At 48.7% G+C, this 19218-nt stretch overlaps 1 protein-coding gene across 1 annotated transcript in view; it reads right to left on the bottom strand.

Moving 5' to 3' along the window:
- RALBP1 (ralA binding protein 1) overlaps positions 1 to 19218 on the bottom strand; it is a 137607-nt gene that overhangs the window by 73280 nt on the left and 45109 nt on the right. The window contains exons 5-6 of the mRNA XM_068105826.2: positions 12303 to 12652; positions 9884 to 10045 (exon numbers count right to left, since the gene is read on the bottom strand). Coding sequence (XP_067961927.2) covers positions 9884 to 10045; positions 12303 to 12652 — 512 coding nt within the window. The remainder of the gene's footprint in view (positions 1 to 9883; positions 10046 to 12302; positions 12653 to 19218) is intronic.

Here is a 19218-nt window from a genome sequence, read left to right as displayed (position 1 = left end):
GCACGTAGGTTCGACCACGTGCACGTGGACCTGGTGGGACCTCTGCCCCCCTCGCGGGGTTTCACCCATGTCCTTACCATGGTGGACCGCACCACCCGGTGGCCGGAGGCCGTGCCTTTGGCGGCGACGACGGCGGCAGACGTTCATCGCCACCTGGGTCGCCCGGTTCGGCGCCCCCTCGGACATCTCGTCCGACCGCGGCCCCCAGTTCACCTCAGAGGTCTGGGCCGCGGTCGCGCGGGGGCTCGAGGTCCAGCTGCACCGAACCGCGGCCTACCACCCCCAGGCCAACGGCCTGTGTGAGCGGTTCCACCGCTCGTTGAAGGCCGCGCTCCGGGCCACCCTCCGCGACGGCGGCTGGGTCGACAGGCTCCCCTGGGTCCTGCTGGGCCTCCGGACGGTGCCCAAGGAGGACCTGTGCGCATCCGCGGCGGAGTTGGTCTTTGGACAACCGCTGCGGGTGCCGGGCGAGTTCCTCCCCGACCTCACGGCACCTTTGTCCGCGGCGCAGGAGCGCTCCGCGCTGCAGGAGACAGCCCGTAGGTTCGCCCCGGTGCCGACGGCGCACCACGGGCACCCACCCACGCACGTCGCCCCGGAGCTTCGCACCGCGGAGTATGTCTTCGTCCGGCACGACGCCCACCGGACACCACTGCGGCCCCCATACGACGGGCCTTTCCGCGTGCTGGAGAGCGGGGTGAAATACTTCACCTTGGACATCGGCGGTACTCCCGACCGCGTCTCGGTGGATCGACTCAAGCCGGCCCACCTCGACGTGGACCACCCACCGCCGGTGGCTCGGCCCCCGCGTCGGGGTCGCCCCCCGGCGGGCGGACCCCCGGCACCGCCCAGCACCGCCGGCACGCCACCCCCCGGTCCGGCACCCATCCCGGGTACAGCCGGGGGCATCCCAGCTGGCATCCCTGCACCCCGGACGCCGCCGGTCGCCAGAGGGCGCTTCGGCCGGGTCATCCATTTGCCCCGCAAACTGGCCCTCCAGGTGCGCGGGAATTCTGGGGGGGCGCGTGTGGCGGACACGAAAGCCCACTGGCGTGGTGACATCATTCCGCGCACCAAGTGGGCGGCGGCCACGCCCGAGGGGTAGGCGTGGCCTCAGGATATACACCGGGCGCGCAGCCCGGAGCGCGCCAGTGCTACAGTGACCTCTTTGAATAAAGAACATTAAACTTACCGCGTTGTCCGCTTCCTCCTTGGTAGCAAGTCGCGCGCGTAGTACCGCGCACTTCAATATAATATTATAAATTTATAAATACTCTCGTAGTAAAACACCGAACTGACAGTTTATACCTGGGTCGGGATTCGAACCCAGGCTAGACAGCTCGGATGCGAGTGTGCGTATCCTGCCAACCCCCAAATATCACATTAGTCCGTCTGCCTGTCCACAAAAGGCAGTTTATGATTGAGGATCAACTGATTGAAATTTAATGTTATATTTTGAACATGAATTGGAACATGAATAGGAAGACAAGTTTGCCGTTTTACCGTACTTTGTCTCTGAATTAGTCCCAATTGCACATGTGCAGAGAGGCGTGAGATAATTAATACCTTTACTCAGTCTACCTGCCTAACCGTCATACAAAATAAAACATCATTCCAACCAGGAAAATCTACTGTTTTGAAGGACGTTATAAAGGACACAAACAACAAGCATGGATAACTAATGTAACGTGTTAGATTGGGCGATGTAATAGAATAGACACTGCGGAAAATGGTGGTAAAACCCGGAATGAATTTATTTATATGACTTTTGTTACGGATTCGTCACTTCCGTCGTTGTGGTTTTCATCCACTGCAAATATTTCTGATTCCATGTACTATTATTGTTTTCAAAAGGTTCATTGTTTAGGAACTGTTTTCAAAAGGTGAAAAAGTTAGAGTTAAAAGAAACCGAAAACCGGTTGACGACGAGGAAGGAGAGAAAAGAAGGCGGAGCGAGTGGAGTCGGACAAGAAGCATAGTTGCTTTGCGGTCTGGAGCTAACGTTGGCGAGCAAGCGTCACGAGTGAACTTTGGGCTTCCTGGGAAAGGGATTCCTGCGACAGAGTTGTTATCGCTGTGACAGATCAACCTGCGTGTCAGGTTTTGCGGTGGATTCTGAAGAGAATCATCGTCATCATCGTCGTGCCGTCGCACCACGAGACCGGGCCGTCGGCCATTTTGACTCGTGCGCTTTGCAGCGCTCAAGGTTTTTCGCCTCGTTTTAGTCACTGTCACCGCATTCAGACGTGGATCTGGCATGTGTGTGTGACGTGGCTTTTGAAGGTTAATTTGTGGTTCGCCGACTGTGAGCCGTGAAACGTCAATACCCGAGGGTGTGATTTCGCAGTCGCCTGGAGGGCGCCTTTGGATTTCCTGGTCGCCTGGAGGGCGCCTTTGCACAGCTTTGGCAGCCGGACTGTACCTGCCAACCCAACGGGATTCTGGTCGCGATTGGACATTGATCTGTCGATCGCTGGAGCGGATCGACTCTGGCTTGAAGCCAGGGATTAGAGACATTGGGGATGTTCTTGTTTCACTAACTTGCAGCACAGTGAGTTATATATTATAAAACTGATGGTACCATCATAGGATATTGATTGTACTTTAGATTCATATTATTGTTGTACTGTTATTCTTGTCTGATCTTAATACAATATTTGTTTGTGAGTTACAATTGGTGTGGCTTCACCATTGATCTTTGACATGCAGAATAACACATTTTTCTGCCGTGACTCCTCTCGGGGCTCAGAGGTACACCGTGACCAGGGGGTCGGAGAGGAGCACGTAACAGAAATTGGGGGCTCGTCCAGGATATTGGGAACTCGTCCAAAATTGGCCCAAATTGAAATTGGGGTCCTCGTCCAGGATTAAATTCCTTAACATCCTCGTCTGGGATAGAATTCCCTAACATTCCCAAAATTCCCAAATTTGGAATTTTTCTAACATTCCCAAATTTTTCAAAAATTGGAAAAAAAATTGTGTGAAGGTTAACAGGTGTTAACTGATAGTCACCATGGTGTTTGACGCAGAAAAGTTTGCGGCGTCCCCTAATGAGGCACAGTTCCTAGCATTAAAAAGATCGGAACTCTTGATATTGGCCAAACATTGTAACTTGGAGGTCCGAGCTCATATGAAGAAAGCAGAGATGCAGACATTGGTGGTAGAATCTCTGGTGGGACAGGGAACATGGACAGAGGTAGCCTTGGATTGGTTACCCGAGGAAAAAGAAAATGTGGAGCTCCGGAAAATGGAGATGCAACTGCAGAGCCAGGAAAGGTTAAAAGAGTTGGAATGGAAAGCCGAGGAGAGAAGAGCAGAGGAAAGGAGAGCTGAAAGGGAACTCCAGGAAAGAAGAGTAGCACAGGAACGAGAACTCGAGGAGAGAAGAACAGAGGAAAGGAGAGTCGAAAGAGTGTTAAAGGAACGTGACATGGAGTATCAGAAGGAAGTTAAACTCAAGGAGCTTGAATTAATGGGAGAACGGAGAGAAGTCGTATCCATGCCGGCTAGTTTGACAACTAGTCAGAACACCTGGGATGTTGGTAGGCATGTGAGTCTGGTTCCACCCTTCAATGAAAAGGAGGTAGCCAAGTTTTTTTTACACTTTGAGAAAGTGGCTCAAATGCGAAAATTGCCTGTGGGGTCCTGGACTATGTTGGTGCAAAGTGTTCTGGTGGGTAAAGCTCAAGATGTCTATTCGGCTTTACCGATTGACCAATGTGCAGATCATGAGATAGTGAAGAAAACCATTCTCAAAGCCTATGAATTGGTCCCTGAAGCTTACCGGCAGAAATTCCGGAATGCCAGGAAGAGGGAGAGTGAGACCCATGTGGAGTTTGCCAGAATGAAGGAAACCATGTTTGATCGGTGGTGTGATTCGAAGAGGATTGGGAAAGACTTCAAGCTGTTGCGACAATTGATCTTGGTGGAAGAATTCAAACAGTGTGTCCACGCGGACATTAAAGTACATCTGGAGGAAAATAAGGTACCAGAGTTGTATGAGGCAGCAACCATGGCAGATGACTATGCCTTGACACACAGGATGGGGTTCCACAAACCTAACTTCCCACCTAGAGTTCGCCAGGGGAGTTATGGTACATCCGGTGTGGATGAATATTGAATATTCATGGGGGCGACCTAGAGATGACTATGAGGACAAATCTGATACCGCCACTTTTATGGATCAGAAGACTACAGTTCTAAGACAGACTTATCTTCCGGGGGGCTCGAGGCAGACCACGAGCTTTTCCTCTGGGCCTACTTGCGCTTTTTTCAAGAAACCTGGACATTTGATGTCCCAATGTTATGCCCTGAAAAGGAAAAATCAGGAGCGGAGTCAGACTAGTACAACTCCGAATGCATTGGCAAATGCGAGAAATCGTCCTTGGAGGACAGTGCCTTGTGAAGGTTCCCATGCCAAAGTTACGGAATCACAGAATGACCTTGTTCAAGAGGGTTACAAACCTTTTATTTCAGAGGGGTTTGTGTCACTGGATGGAGACTTGACTAACCAGAGACCTGTTAGGGTATTGAGGGACACAGGAGCACATCAATCTTTGATGCTTGAAGGCATTTTGCCATTGTCAGAGAAGACGGCAACTGGTGTTAGTGTTCTTGTACAGGGGGTGGGTGGCTATGTTAAAGCTCCACTTCATGTCATCCAGTTAAAGTCTGATTTGGTGTCAGGACCGGTCACTGTAGGTTTACAAGCCACTCTTCCTGTAGAGCGAATCTCTTTTGTTATCGGGAATGATTTGGCCGGTGGTCACGTTTCGGGTAATCCGATGTTTGTTGAAAAGCCTAGTATGGAAAATAACACCGCACAGTTAGAGCAGGAGATTCAACTCGGGTTCATACATGTACGGTCTAACAGCAACTCCTACATCATGATTTTGACCATCATCATAATCTGAGGATTCTTGATCGGAAACTTATTCATTAAATCCACTTTCTGACGAGTCTGAAGCGAGTAGTGCAGCCATTATTCTTTGCGTACTGAGACAATCGTACTGGTGATGATGTCACACAAACGATATAATGACCATTGACGTTCCCTGGAATTTTTAGGGGTGGTATCAGCCAGGCTGGCTTTTTCATGATGGCGGGGAGGGGGTTGGCATTCTCTCAAGCAGGGATTCAGCCCATGTCCTTATAAAAGGTCTTTGGCCGAGGTCATTATTTACTTTTAATGATGTTTATATACGAATCAAAAAGAAGATAATTGGTTTTGGGTCATCCTTTCCGCATATCTCGTGGGATTGTGAGTTGGAGAGACGACCGTGATGGCGGGGTGGGGGTTGGCATTCTCTCAAGCAGGGATTCAACCCATGTCCTTATAAAAGGTCTTTGTCCGAGGTCACCGAGTGCGATCGGTGCAGCCAATCGGTGCAGCCGTTCGGTGCAGCCGTGCAGCAATCGGCGAGCCGTTTGTGCGGCACCCGGGAAAATAACGTTATGCGGGAGTCCAAACCTGAAAATGCTGGAGGCCAAAGCTGAAATTGGAAAAACAATATAGCCTATTTTACTCCAGGAGATCCCAGGATTACTCACCCAAAATATCGTTGCGATCGGTTCAGCCATTTTTGCGGTACCTTCGAACGGACGGACAGACAGACAGACGGACGGACATTTGGTGAATTATAGTAAGATACTTGAACACTACCCGGGGTAACGTGTTCGATGAACTCTCTAGTTTAAATAATAAAATAAGCGCCATTGTCATAGTGAAAAGTGAGCATTTTTTTTTCGGGAGGGTGCGGCACCCTTATCCCAGGGAAAAGGCAACCTTTTGGTGAAAAGGAAGCTTTTCTGTAATGGAAAATGCTTTATAAATGTTTTTTCACTCCCACCCTCGCCACTCCCATGCTGCAATGCTTCCGGAACGCATGTGCATACCATCATATGAAACCTCATGGGAAACCACATGCTCAAGTGCTGAAAAGGTATAGGCCTAACGAGTTACTGCTCATTTCTTCTTGGAATAAAATAAAGTGACGGAAAGAGTTTTTTTTTATAAGAACCATCAAAAAAAATGTATCGAAAATACGTACATATAGCAATCGCGGTCTAACACAAATAGCAAGAATTTAACATGGAAGAAGAAAAATGACAAGGATTGTTAAACCTTTACACATAATAACCTTCATCAGAAGAGGTGGAACTGAGTTTGACAACTCTCATTCCACAACTGAACATATATATATATACAGAGAGAGAGCGAGAGAGACAGACAGACAGACAGAGAGAAGAGAGAGAGAGAGAGAGAGAGAGAGAGAGAGAGAGAGAAACAGAGAGAGAGAGAGAGAGAGAGAGAGAGAAACAGAGAGAGAGAGAGGGAAAAACAAAAACATAAAAACAGATTCCTTCTCCCTGGAGGTGGAACACCAGGTGATCAAATGACACCAACAAATCATTATTGATGATTTGCACAAGCACAGCTTGAGGGGCCTTTGACTTTGTACTTGTACATTTATTGCAGAAGGCAAATTACGCTGCGCACAACATAATCCTCCCAAGGTCCCGGGTACAAGAAACAACCAGCAGGAATTTGAAATGCCGTGTTCGTAAGGAAACGATGAACCTGGAAACACATTAAGCACCATTTTATACGTGGTGCTTTTTAAACTTTTTGTGTCTTCTCTTTGCAGAATGCAGAGCCAATCTATGCCGGTCAGATTTACAAGCCGGGTAAGCAAGAGAGACCACGGGGAGGAGAGATAGGCCTCTCCCTTGCCGTACTCGTTTAATGATTTTCTTGTGCGGGTGGTGCGGTGATTAATGGTTCAGCTCCCAGGGTAGCATATGCTGTACTCACTAATTCCACAACACGACAAAGACGTTACGCAGGTATTTTGGTGAACCCTTATTAACTACTTGATGGAAAGTGCATTTTATCGACAGGGGTATCTCTCTAACGAAACAGAAATTACTTTTGGGTTTATTGTAAATTCGTTGAACTTCACATCCTGTCTTCTTCTTCTTCTTCTTCATCTTCTCCATCTTCTCCATGTCTTGATTTATGGGAGAGAGACATGGGTAATGAACGTAGAGCAGCAACGAAGGCTGGAAAGGGTGGAAATACGAATGGTTCGGTGGATGTGTGGAGTATCGTTGAGAGAGAGGAAGACAAATGATGAATTGCGAAAGATGATGGGAATAGAGCCTGATTGATGCTGTGAAGAGGAACAGCTTGAGATGGTTTGGTCACGTGTTGAGGAAGGATGAAAGTGACTGGTTGAGAAGAGTGATGGAAATGAATGTGGAAGGAAGTGGTGGACGGGGAAGATCGAGAAAGACTTGGCTAGAGATGGTGGAAGAAGAAATGCGGGCAAGGGGTTAACAAGGGGAGATGCAGAAAATAGGGCAAAATGGAGAAGATTGTCATGGGGACCGCAAGGCTAACCCCCGCTCTAGCAGGGAAAATGGCCTTAAAATGCATGTTGTTGTTGTTGTTGTTGTTGTTCACATCATTTAAATTTGGAAGTTATTTTTGGTACATGATGAAATTAATTTCCATTTATTACAAAGTCATCGTTTCCAGTGAAGGTGTGTTTGCTTGCTGTGAAAAATAATTATATCTTTGGCAAAGCCTAAACGTTGAATTCCTCAACATTGGAAGAAGGAACATCGAAAGGAGATATGTTACGAAGGATGATGAACATCTGGCAGTGTTGTGAAATATTTAAACGTTTCATCCGAAGCTTGATGGAGTACTGCTCTCCCCTCTGGATTGGCTCCCCTGCCTCACATCTTGCTGAGATTGATGCTGTGGAAACCGAGGCCTTCAAGATTATTGGAATCTTCCCAGTTGGAGTGCATGCGCATATCGTTTTGCCATCCCAGACAGGTCGGTGGTCTCTCTGTCTTCTACCCCCTCCTTTCTGGTCTTCTACCCTCCGCTCTTTCTGTGCTTTGACCCCTTCCCCCCTCTCCCCCCCTTACCCCCCCGGTTTCTGCAGAGCTTACACAGTCCACCAGCAACCACCTTCTGGTGAAACTACCTTCATCCAGGATCACTGCTCGCCTTCAATCATTTGCTCCTCTTTTTCCTTCCTGTGGAATCAACTTCCACATTCTCTTCAATCTCATTTTTCCCTCCAGGTCTTCAAGACAGCTGTTCACCAACATCTCAGATAGTCTCCAATCCCAAGCCATGATCTTTTCTACCCTCGTAAGTGTTAATTCTCTGATCAGCCGTGCTATTGGCCTTTAGAGATCATGTGATATGGAGGTTAGAAGGCAAATCCTCCATTTTGTGATTAAGCGAAGGCAGTGTGGTTAGCGCTGTGCCATCTGCTGCTATCCGTTTTTGTTTGTGACTCCGTAAGCTATGTCCAAGTGAAAGTTTAATACACTTGTTTATTGTTATATTACAGAATACATCATTACTGTTGCACGATGTGTTTGAGATGTTCTTTTTGTCAATTCGAGTTACCGTCTTCTCTGTGGCTATGAAATATAACCATGTCGTGCAAGACACTGTCGGAAATGGCACATGATACCCGATGGGAGCATGATGAGAAGGAAGCTAACAGGGGGTGTGACAATGAGGAAGCTGACAGGGGGCGGGATGATGGGGAAGCTGAGAAGGGGTGGGACGAGGGGGAGGCTGACAGGGGGTGACACAGTGGAGAAGGTGTGAGGAGCGGCACGAGGTAGATGGTGAGAGGAGGATGGTTGAGGGGAAGCTGAGAAGGGCGGGACGAGAGGAAAGCTGAGAGGGGTGGGACGAGGGGGAAGCTGAGAAGGGGTCAGGATGAGAGGGAAGCTGAGAGGGGGTCGGGATGACATGAAAGCTGAGAGGGGCGGGACGAGGGGGAAGCTGAGAGGGGCGGGACGAGGAGGAAGCTGAGAAGGGGTCAGGATGAGAGGGAAGCTGAGAGGGGGTCGGGATGACATGAAAGCTGAGAGGGCGGGACGAGGGGGAAGCTGAGAGGGGCGGGACGAGAGGAAAGCTGAGAGGGGCGGGACGAGAGGAAAGCTGAGAGGAGGGGTGGGATGAGAGGGAAGCTGAGAGGAGGGGTGGGATGAGAGGGAAGCTGAGAGGAGGGGCCGGGGTGACATGGAAGCTGAGAGGAGGGGTGGGATGAGAGGGAAGCTGAGAGGAGGGGTCGGGGTGACAAGGAAGCTGAGAGGAGTGGTGGGCTGAGAGGGAAGCTGAGAGGAGGTCGGGATGACATGGAAGCTGAGAGGAGGGGTGGGATGACATGGAAGCTGAGAGGGGGTCAGGATGACATGGAAGCTGAGAGGAGGGGTGGGATGAGAGGGAAGCTGAGAGGAGGGGCCGGGGTGACATGGAAGCTGAGAGGAGGGGTGGGATGAGAGGGAAGCTGAGAGGAGGGGTCGGGGTGACAAGGAAGCTGAGAGGAGTGGTGGGCTGAGAGGGAAGCTGAGAGGAGGTCGGGATGACATGGAAGCTGAGAGGAGGGGTGGGATGACATGGAAGCTGAGAGGGGGTCAGGATGACATGGAAGCTGAGAGGAGGGTGGGATGAGAGGGAAGCTGAGAGGGGGTCGGGATGACATGGAAGCTGAGAGGAGGGTGGGATGAGAGGGAAGCTGAGAGTGGGTATGGATGAAGGGGAAGCTAAGAGGGGGAAGAGGGTGAGGGTAAGATGAGAGGGCAGGGAGATGCGGAAAATGGGAAGAGGTGGGGGGAAGGGAAGTTCAGGCTGTACTTTTACCGCTAAACCTCAGTTTTAGGGTTTGTGTGTAAATTGTTTTATTTTGAGCACAGAGAGTTTGCTCCTGGACAATCTGGACGCAGGGTGGGTTTGGAGAAGATCCAACGAAGAGCTTCCACCACAATTTATTTCGGCTACAGTGATGCATGGACGTGGTGGTAGGGGCATTGATTTGGGATGGAGGGAGGTCTATAAATTTACCTGTCTCTTGATTTCGTCTTTTATGTGTTCCTGGCCCTCGGGAAAGCTTGGAGCATTTGCCAGTTGAGACCAGCGCAGTGGGTGTTCCACGGGTTTCAGCTCCACGTCAGCAAACAATTCCTTCGTGAAGTTGAAGAAGGTGTACAATACACGATGGCCGATCTACACACATGTACACACACATGAGAAATGAATAAAGTAGGCACCAGATGGTAGCAAAATAACTCTTATTTGAACATCAGGCAGTTAGGATGGGAAATGGCAAATCCCACGTCGTCTCGATACATCATCACGTGATCTAAATCTCCGTATTTGGTCCACACAAGGAGCATCAGGTGACGTTGAATTTCAAAGTGATGGGGATGCCAAGCACACGTGCCAGTAGCTGCATATCAAGCCTAATGCTTTTGCAATGTCTCTGGTATTATAGTCTTCCCACACCGCCGGGACAAATCCTTAAATGTTATTCGGGGAATAACCTGAATCATCGGACGATTTTTCTGATGACACTTACTTGCAAATTATCAAGAACAAAAGAGGCCAATTTGGGAGCGTATATGTGGGCATGCACGTCCGCACACTGAAACATACACCTTGGCCAGGTGCCAAACCAGCTCAATCAATGAAAAAAATTGCACAAACGGCTCGGCAAGTGCCTCCCCAGGGATTAGGTTTTACGAGGAAGACATCGTCCTTCTGACAGATATGTACGCCGATTTTCCTCCCCGGCTTAACTTCCGACCATCGCAATATTTGGCATTTCTGTCACACACGAATAGAAAATGCTTTTGGCCCTGCGGTCATACAGGTCAGGCCTTGGTTGAGTAAAAAAAAAAATGGAAAAAGAAGGGAGGGGGATGGAGGAATATGACTTCAGGGTAATGAAATAATGGTTAAAATCACGCACTTGAAATATAAGGTTGAAATACAACAGATGACTGCGTAAAAAAATTAGGAAATTAAATTGACCGAGATCGACACTGAGAAACTGCTCAATAAAATCCAAGGTCAAAATTGGCTGCAGATTATTTTTCCCGGCAAGTTAAACTGGAGCGTAGTGACTTAACCACCTATTTTTTGGACGGATGCTGGAAAGGGTGGAAATGCGAATGGTTCGACGGATGTGCGGAGTGTCGCTGAGAGAGAGGAAGACAAATGATGAATTGCGAAAGATGATGGGAACAGAGCCTGTGATTGATGCTGTGAAGAGGAACAGGTTGAGATGGTTTGGTCATGTGTTGAGGAAGGATGAAAGTGACTGGTTGAGAAGAGTGATGGAAATGAATGTGGAAGGAAGCAGAGGACGGGGAAGACCGAGAAAGACTTGGCTAAAGATGGTGGAAGAAGAAATGTGGGCAAGGGGGTTAACAAGGAGAGATGCAGAAAATAGGGCAAAATGGAGAGGATTGTCATGGGGACCGCAAGGCTAACCCCCGCTCTAGCAGGGAAAATGGCCTTAAAATGCATGTTGTTGTTGTTCAAAATCCTACGAAATGTTTCCTCAGAAAACCTTAGCTAAACTCCAATTTTCCTATTTTGTTAGGACAAAGGGCTTAATCCAGAAGCAGTCCAAACAATTGGAACATAGCGACTAACAGGAAGATCACTTGTACCATGTTGGAGGTTGTTAGCCAAGGTGAGGGCTTGTGGAGTGGCTGTTCAGGTAGCTAACTGGATTGCAAACTGGCTTAGTGATAGGAAGCAAAGCGTGGATGTGAGTGGGAGGATGCAAGTAGTGGGGTATCACAGGGATCGGTACGAGGACCAGTATTATTCATAATTTGCATCAATGATTTGGATAGCGAGGTGAAGAGAAGGCTTTCCAAATTTGCAGATGACACAAAGCTGGGAGAAGAGGGTGGTGATCAGATTCCGGAAAGTCTAGGTACCTTCAGGGATTGGGCAAAACATTAGCAGATGGAATTTAATATAAATAAATGTAAGGTGTTTGGGATGAGTAAGGAAAATCTTAGGAAATAGGGACTTGATGATGCAAGGGGAAGTCTTGGAGCATGCCACACAGGAGAAGGATCTGGGAGTGGTAATAGATACAGGGGATAAGCAGACAGGACATTGCCAGGTAACTATAGGTAAAGCAAACAAAGTTTTAGGTTGTGTTTGTAGGGGGATCAGTTATAAATCAAAAGAGGTAGTATTACCACTATACAGGAATTTAGTAAGGCCTCATTTTAAATATTGTGTGCAGTTTTGGTCACCACATTTGAGGTACGACATAGCGGCCATAGAGAGGGTCCAGCGCTGGGCTACTAGATCGATTCCCGGCCTAGCTGGACTCAGATATGAGGAGCAGCTGAAGGAGACACGGCTTTGTACATTAGAAAGGAGGTGGTTACGAGGGGATATGATAGACATGTTTAAGAGAATGAAAGGTATCGTATAACTGAGACAGTGAGTGTACCTGTGTTGTGGGATGCAGCACAATGGAAATGCTCTGCACGCTCATCTTGTTATCTGCTTCGTACTGCAGGACGCGTTCCATGTGAACAAACAGCCAGCCGAGCAGAACACGTCGGCAGGAGGGCAGTGCGGTCAGCAATCGGCGGCAATCGCCTAACCGCTCATCGAGCGTCGTACGTGCGCACGCCTCTTCAAAGCGTGGCTGCAACTCACGCGTCAGCAGGTTGTTGGGTAACTCGCGCAAGTACTGCTTCAACAGGCTGGCCACCGAGTGCGCGTCGTAGTCATCCAGAACCGGTGCCTCTTCACGATCGTATGCTGCACGCAGTTCATCCACCTTAGACTTGGTACCTGGCAAAAAAAACAAAAAAAAAAACAAGCAATGTGGTCACGACGCGTGCGTTCAACGTCAAAGCTTTGTGCAGATTGTGTCACGTGTGCAGAGTGCCTTTGTTAATCATCCCCATGGCAATACATTGCAACAATTGGCTTACTCCTGTGGCAGCACACAATTCATTTCAAATGGATCCATCAGATCGAAAATGTCAAAATATGTCGAAATGGACAACGAGAGGTAAGTGGAACACAAAGGTGAATGTCTGAACGATTAAAACAAAAACAACGGTGGAAGTGGGTGTGATGGGTCTTGTATTATTCTGTGAACCTATTATTATTTTTTTCATTTTTACATTTTTTTTATGTTTATTTTTATATATATTATTTAATACAAAATATTATTTTTTATATATTTTTATATTTTTATTTATTTCAATGAGATTCATACTTTAGGGTAAATTCATCAAATTACCAGTTATAGCAGCCATGTGTACAGTGCATTCAGAAAGTATTCAGACCCCTTCACTTTTTTCACATTTTGTTATGTTGCAGCCTTATGCTGAAATAGTTTAAATTCATTTTTTCCCTCATCAATCTACACTCAATGCCCAATAATGACTAAGAGAAAACAGGATTTTAGAAAGTTTTGCAAATTTATTAATAAGAAAAAACTGAAATATCACATTGACAAAAGTATTCATACCCTTTGCTATGACACTTGAAATTTAGCTCAGGTGCCTCCCATTTCTCTTGATCATCTTTGAGATGTTTCTACACCTTGATTGGAGTCCACCTGTTGTAAATTCAATTGACTGGACATGATTTGGAAAGGCACACACCCGTCTATATAAGGTCTCACAGCTGACAATGCATATCAGAGCAAAAACCAAGCCATGAGGTCGAAGGAACTGCCTGCAGAGCTCAGAGACAGGATTGTGTCGAGGCACAGATCTGGGGAAGCCGACAAATAAATTTCTGCTGCATTGAAGGTTCCCAAGAGCACAGTGGCCTCCATCATTCTTAAATGGAAGAAGTTTGGAACAACCAGGACTCTTCCTAGAGCTGGCGGCCTGGCCAAACTGAGCAATCGGGGGAGAAGGGCCTTGGTATGAGAGGTGACCAAGAACCCGATGGTCACTCTGGCTGAGCTCCAGAGATCCTGTGTGGAGATGGGAGAAACTTCCAGAAGGATAACCATCACTGCCACACTCCACCGATCTGGGCTTTATGGCAGAGTGGCCAGACGGAAGCCAAACAGTTCAATCTTGGTTTCATCAGACCACAGAATCTTGTTTCTCACAATCTGAGAGTCCTTTAGGTGCTTTTTTGAAAACTCCAAGCAGGCTTTCATGTGTCTTTCACTGAGGAGAGGCTTCCGTCTTCCGGCTTCCTCTCCTCTTCCGGAGAGGCTTCCGAGCCTCTTGAAGGGAATTTTATCTGGTGCATCTGAAAAGTTCCCTGTCCACAAAATGTTGTTGCTGGCATCCACCCTTGAGGCCTTTGGCCTGCCTTCTGTCCTTCAAGACTTTGAAGCAATATCTGTGGATGTAATCTTTGTGCATCTTCCTGGCTTCCCCTTAGGAGTGGAGGGCCTGTCTTTCCCTCTCCAACGCATAATGACATACTAACCCATATAAGGGAAAGGCACTAAGATAATGTTCTGCTCTGAAATAAGTATTCTAAGGGACCTGTATGGTGGTTGTCATTACTTATTAGTGGTTTCCCAAAACCACAACAATATTATCATGCAAAATGTAGGAGTTCATTTACACATAACAATTCCTTACAGTCTACCAGAACAAAAGCAAAAACTGATAATTCAGAAACTTTATCTGGAGAGTCACTTCGCGGCAGGCACCATCTACTTCATTGACATTAAAGTAAACAAGTATCACATTTTTACCTGACATGACCTCTGACCTTTGACCTCTTTACCCCAAAATCTAATCAGTTCATCTTTATATCATTATACATACCTGTACCAAGTTTGACTTACAGATCCCTTCAGCCGTTCTTAAGTTATTGTGGTAACGAAATAATTGCAACTTCAAATGGCCTCAGACCATTGGACCTATCGACCCAAAGTCTAATCAGCTCATCTTTGCATCATAATATATTGTTACTGATCGCGGTTTAGATGTTACTTTGCCGAGCGAAGGCTCCGCGACCGAACAGTTATTCCCCGATTAGAACCCGATTCCACCCAAACGTTGGCCGGATCGCACCGCGGCTGCTCAATGAGGGAAAAGACTAAAACGACGAATGCAAAGAGGAAGACGAAGGCAAAGAAAGGTTTGGAAATACTACTGAATTTATTTACTATTTACACACATAAGCAAAAAGCAAGCAGTCACGTTTATTTACAACACATAAGACGCAGGTGACACAGTGCAAATACTAGCTTATCCAGACTTAATTAAATACCCAGGGACAAGACACACAGAACAAACTCATGTACACAAGAAGGGTGGAGGAAAGGAATGAATGCTGGAAGGAGGAATGGGAAGGTTCAGCTGGGGCAGATGGTTCGGGCTTGATCCCGCACGGGACGTCGGCTGGACCTCGACGGCCACCGATGCCACCGCTATCTGGTCCCCGCGGGGTAACGGGTTGAAGCTGCCTGGTGGAGTCAACGCTGCTTGTGGAGCCAAAGCTGCTTTCCTGGCTCACCTCAGGGCGCGTCTGCCGTCTCTGGCGCAACTGCTGGTAATTGACCTTGAACCTTCTCTCTCTTGGCCCTGGTGTCTCCTCACCACCGACAACTCAACGCAACCAACGCAACCACTGACCACTCGACGCCACCACTTCTCACCACCGACTTCTTACCGCAACCAACGCAACCACTGACCCTCCACTGACGACCAACTCACTTGCTTCTTGCGTGCGCGCCTTTTATAGCGCCTCCAGCGATCAAGCCGCCGGCCTTTAGGACACGCCCATCGGTGTGCTCACCTCGGCCCTGGTTGGTCACGCGACCCTCTCGCCCCGCCCTTGATGACGACGGGCGGGCACGCCCCTCTTCCCCGACCCGAGCACATGTTCAATGGTGGTTTTGGAGGGGATGTAATTGGCAATCGAGGCTTGGCAATGACGAAAGGGGATGTAAAAGGAAATGGAGATTTTGGGGATGGGAATGAAAGGGGATCGATTCTCTTTCACTGGTGCAATGGAGTACTTCAATTAATGGGAGACACAGCCTTACCCTAAAACACAGAATAAGAGATAACTATCAAACAGGGGTATTCTATTATTTGGCTGACGTGTATGCTTGTGGACTAATTATGGGATGCCCTTTCACCTTTACACAGCTCCGGAGGCAGGGGGGCGCAGAATAAACAATAATAACAATTCACACAATAAAAATATATATACAGTTCTCATATCCGCAACACTGCACCCTCCTCCTCTTAGGCACGTCCCGGGCCTACAACTTTTATTTAGTGTGACACGTAGGTGTAGTTCCCTCTACTTTTAACCTGACCCTGAGTGCGACAGTTTTAAAACATAAATAAATGTGTCCCGCTGCTCCATTGCACCCTGCCTAACAGACTTACACCCACAGTTAACCGAATTGCGGAATGGTCTACAAACTATACACTGACGGTGGGGAGCATTATTTACAATGACGCTATTTTTATTTACAAGACTAACCCAGGACCTGCGATTGTTCTTTCTGGGGTGGAGACAGTCTGCTCTGCATCAATGCACCATGAAAGCACCCAAAAACGCACCAATACAAGCACCCTCAAGCACCAATCGGTGCAGTCACCATAGTTCATCAGTGTTCAATGCATGTTCAATAAAAATAAAATCAACAACCCCTAACCCTGCAGGTGATCTCTTGCTCTTCGGCTCCCTCTGCTGGTTATTATTATTTGGTCTTCCAGATGTTGTCATTCTTTCATTTTCTTACTGGCGGCCTATTTGCAATAAAGTGTGCCCAATGTGTCCTTTTTATTTTCTTTTATTTATGGCCCACAGGGCCGACTACGTGTGCTTCACCTGTGGGGCATCGGTGCCCTGTGGCCAAGGTCCGCCAGCAAGATTTCGGGCCCTCATGGCCGGTTCCAGCAGAGGGGCCATGCCCCAACCCATGGGGTCCATAGGTGGTGCTCGGCCACAGACATGTGGTCCATAATGTGGTGCATCGATGCAGACAGCTGGTTCTGAGAGTTTCGGGCGCACAATGGCCGACCCATGCATGCTCCCCTCGGCACCCAATGGCGCACAGGTCATGTGGGAGACAAAAGAGACAAATGAGCGAGGGGTAAGGTCACAAGGGTACACATCAATAAGGCAATGCAAGGCGAAATGCGTACGGAGGGCGAAGTGAGAAAGCTCGTCCCTACCGTACGTCACCCCCCTGTCACCTACACTACCCTTGCCCTTACCCCATATGTACAAAATCTACACATTACCAATCCGTCGCTACTGTCACGTCTCCCCATATTTCCTCCATACCAAATTCGTCACCACAATCCCTCTATCCAAAATTTGCCATCACCCAATTCGTCATCAATCCTCCTAAGGAGGAAGAGATGGAACAACAAAGCACAATGTCACACCCACGTCATGATGCGTCTCACATTCCAAACATCTGCACAATAAAATAACAAAACATGGCATGGTGTGGAGGTACGTCATCTCAGGTGAGTGCATGTAGATGGTGCGAGGAGACTTCAATCCTAACTATCCTCTAAATGACATTAACACACTTTACACTGCCCGGGGTCTTTCCCTGCCAATCCATTGGCCACTTACACTATGGGTTCTAACAACCAATTCCCATTGACCAAACTGTGGTGCTTCTCAATTTGGGGTCTCACTCCCCCGATTCATCTCCCGGTGCCCTCGCACAATTTCTGGGCTGCGACGTGTAGCTCTCCCAGCAGGTCTACCCACCTGCACACCTCCACCACTGTAGTTGCCACCCGAGCTTACCTGCTCCTTACCTAACCTATCTAATTTGGGAAGGCCCCTCCTGGCTCTGTCACCCCTTGGTGCCCTCTGGCACTGGGCTACCCGGGTCCGTCCTCCGGATTCTCGGGCCCCATCCACAACAACTACCGGCTCCCAGAGCCCACCTGCGGCCTCACCTGGCCGACATCCTCACAGTGGTGGAGTGCCCAACCAACTACACACACTAACAGGCTACACGCCCAGCCATTTCCACAACACTAATGCACCCATCCAATCATCATTCTTCCACCCGCACCACAGATGCCAATATCCAACCACAATTTACCTATACCCTCTACCTAACACTTACACTACCCGCCCCAGGTATTCATGATGGGGGTCCACTCTTCCCCCATTCACACCTTCGCACCATCCACTCCACTCCACAATTTCCACCATACTCACTCCACGACCATCCATTCCAATACTCCATACCATTTATTCCATACACCTGTCCTCCATTCACCTGTCGTTGCACACCTGTGCAATCACACCTGTTCAATCCTCAACCACTGCTCAATACACTTGAATACACCTCCAACACTCACACGGCATCATCTGAACTACCTGTTGCCCTGCTAACTTAGTGCTCCCCGTCTTCCCTTTAAACTAAGCACATACCACGTCATTATCATCCACTCTAATCTACCTGCGTCCCCACTACAGGTGTCAGTCACTAACTAACCTTAACGTTACCTAATGTCATCTTCGCTAGATCCCTACACACAATATCCTAACCCACCCGGGCTAGTTTTCACTGCCATAAACCCCATAAACCTAGTGCTCCTTTGCCCCCCTCCTGTGAGGGATGACAGAGTTGCCATCCCACCACATGGGGGGCATTCCCACTATCATCCCCCCCAGTCCTCTGACGCTACGAGCCCGCGTCGCAAGAGGTACTGGGTCCTGCCTCGGCATCTAGAGCCGAGGCGATCCATGAGGGCGCCTGCTCGCCGGCATAAGGTCTTATCCGGTCGGCATGGACGATCCGAGGGGGGGCCCGTGGCCCCATTTTGATTTTAATGACCACGTCACAGATTTGCGACAGGACGACTCCCGGGCCTTGCCAGGGGGAGGTGAGTTTTGGGCACCTGCCCTTCCGCCTCCGGGGATTAAAGAACCAAATCTTCATCCCCGGAGCGTATTGACTCCCCTGGCTCCGGTCGTCGTACCTACGCTTCATCTTGGCCCCCGCCAGATGGAGCTGGCGGCGGGCGAAGGCATGGACCCGCTCCATGCCTTCCTCCAGGTGACGTGCGTAACCCTCCCTCGGCGGTGTATCCGTGGTGTCTGGCACGGGACCGCATAGCAAGTCGGCGGGAGCCCGTAACTTCCGCCCATACATAAGCAACGCTGGACTGCATGCGGTGGCCCCGTGCTGGCTAGTTCGGTAGGCCATCAACAGGTACGGGAGATGTTCGTCCCAGTCATCCTGACGGGTGGTGGTGAACAATGCCAGTTGTTGGATCAATGTTCGATTGAACCTTTCCACCATCCCGTCAGATTGTGGCCGCAAGGGCGTGGTCCTGGTTTTCCGAATTGACAGGAGTCTGCACACATCTTTTAGCAATTGACTTTCAAAATTTCGACCCTGATCGGTGTGCAGCTCCTGTGGATTTCCC

Source organism: Myxine glutinosa, chromosome 2 (genome assembly GCF_964187855.1).
Source record: "Myxine glutinosa chromosome 2, kmMyxGlut1.1, whole genome shotgun sequence".
Taxonomy (NCBI): domain Eukaryota; kingdom Metazoa; phylum Chordata; class Myxini; order Myxiniformes; family Myxinidae; genus Myxine; species Myxine glutinosa.
Note: the sequence above shows the minus strand (reverse complement) of the source record. Positions and strands in the feature narration are given on the sequence as shown.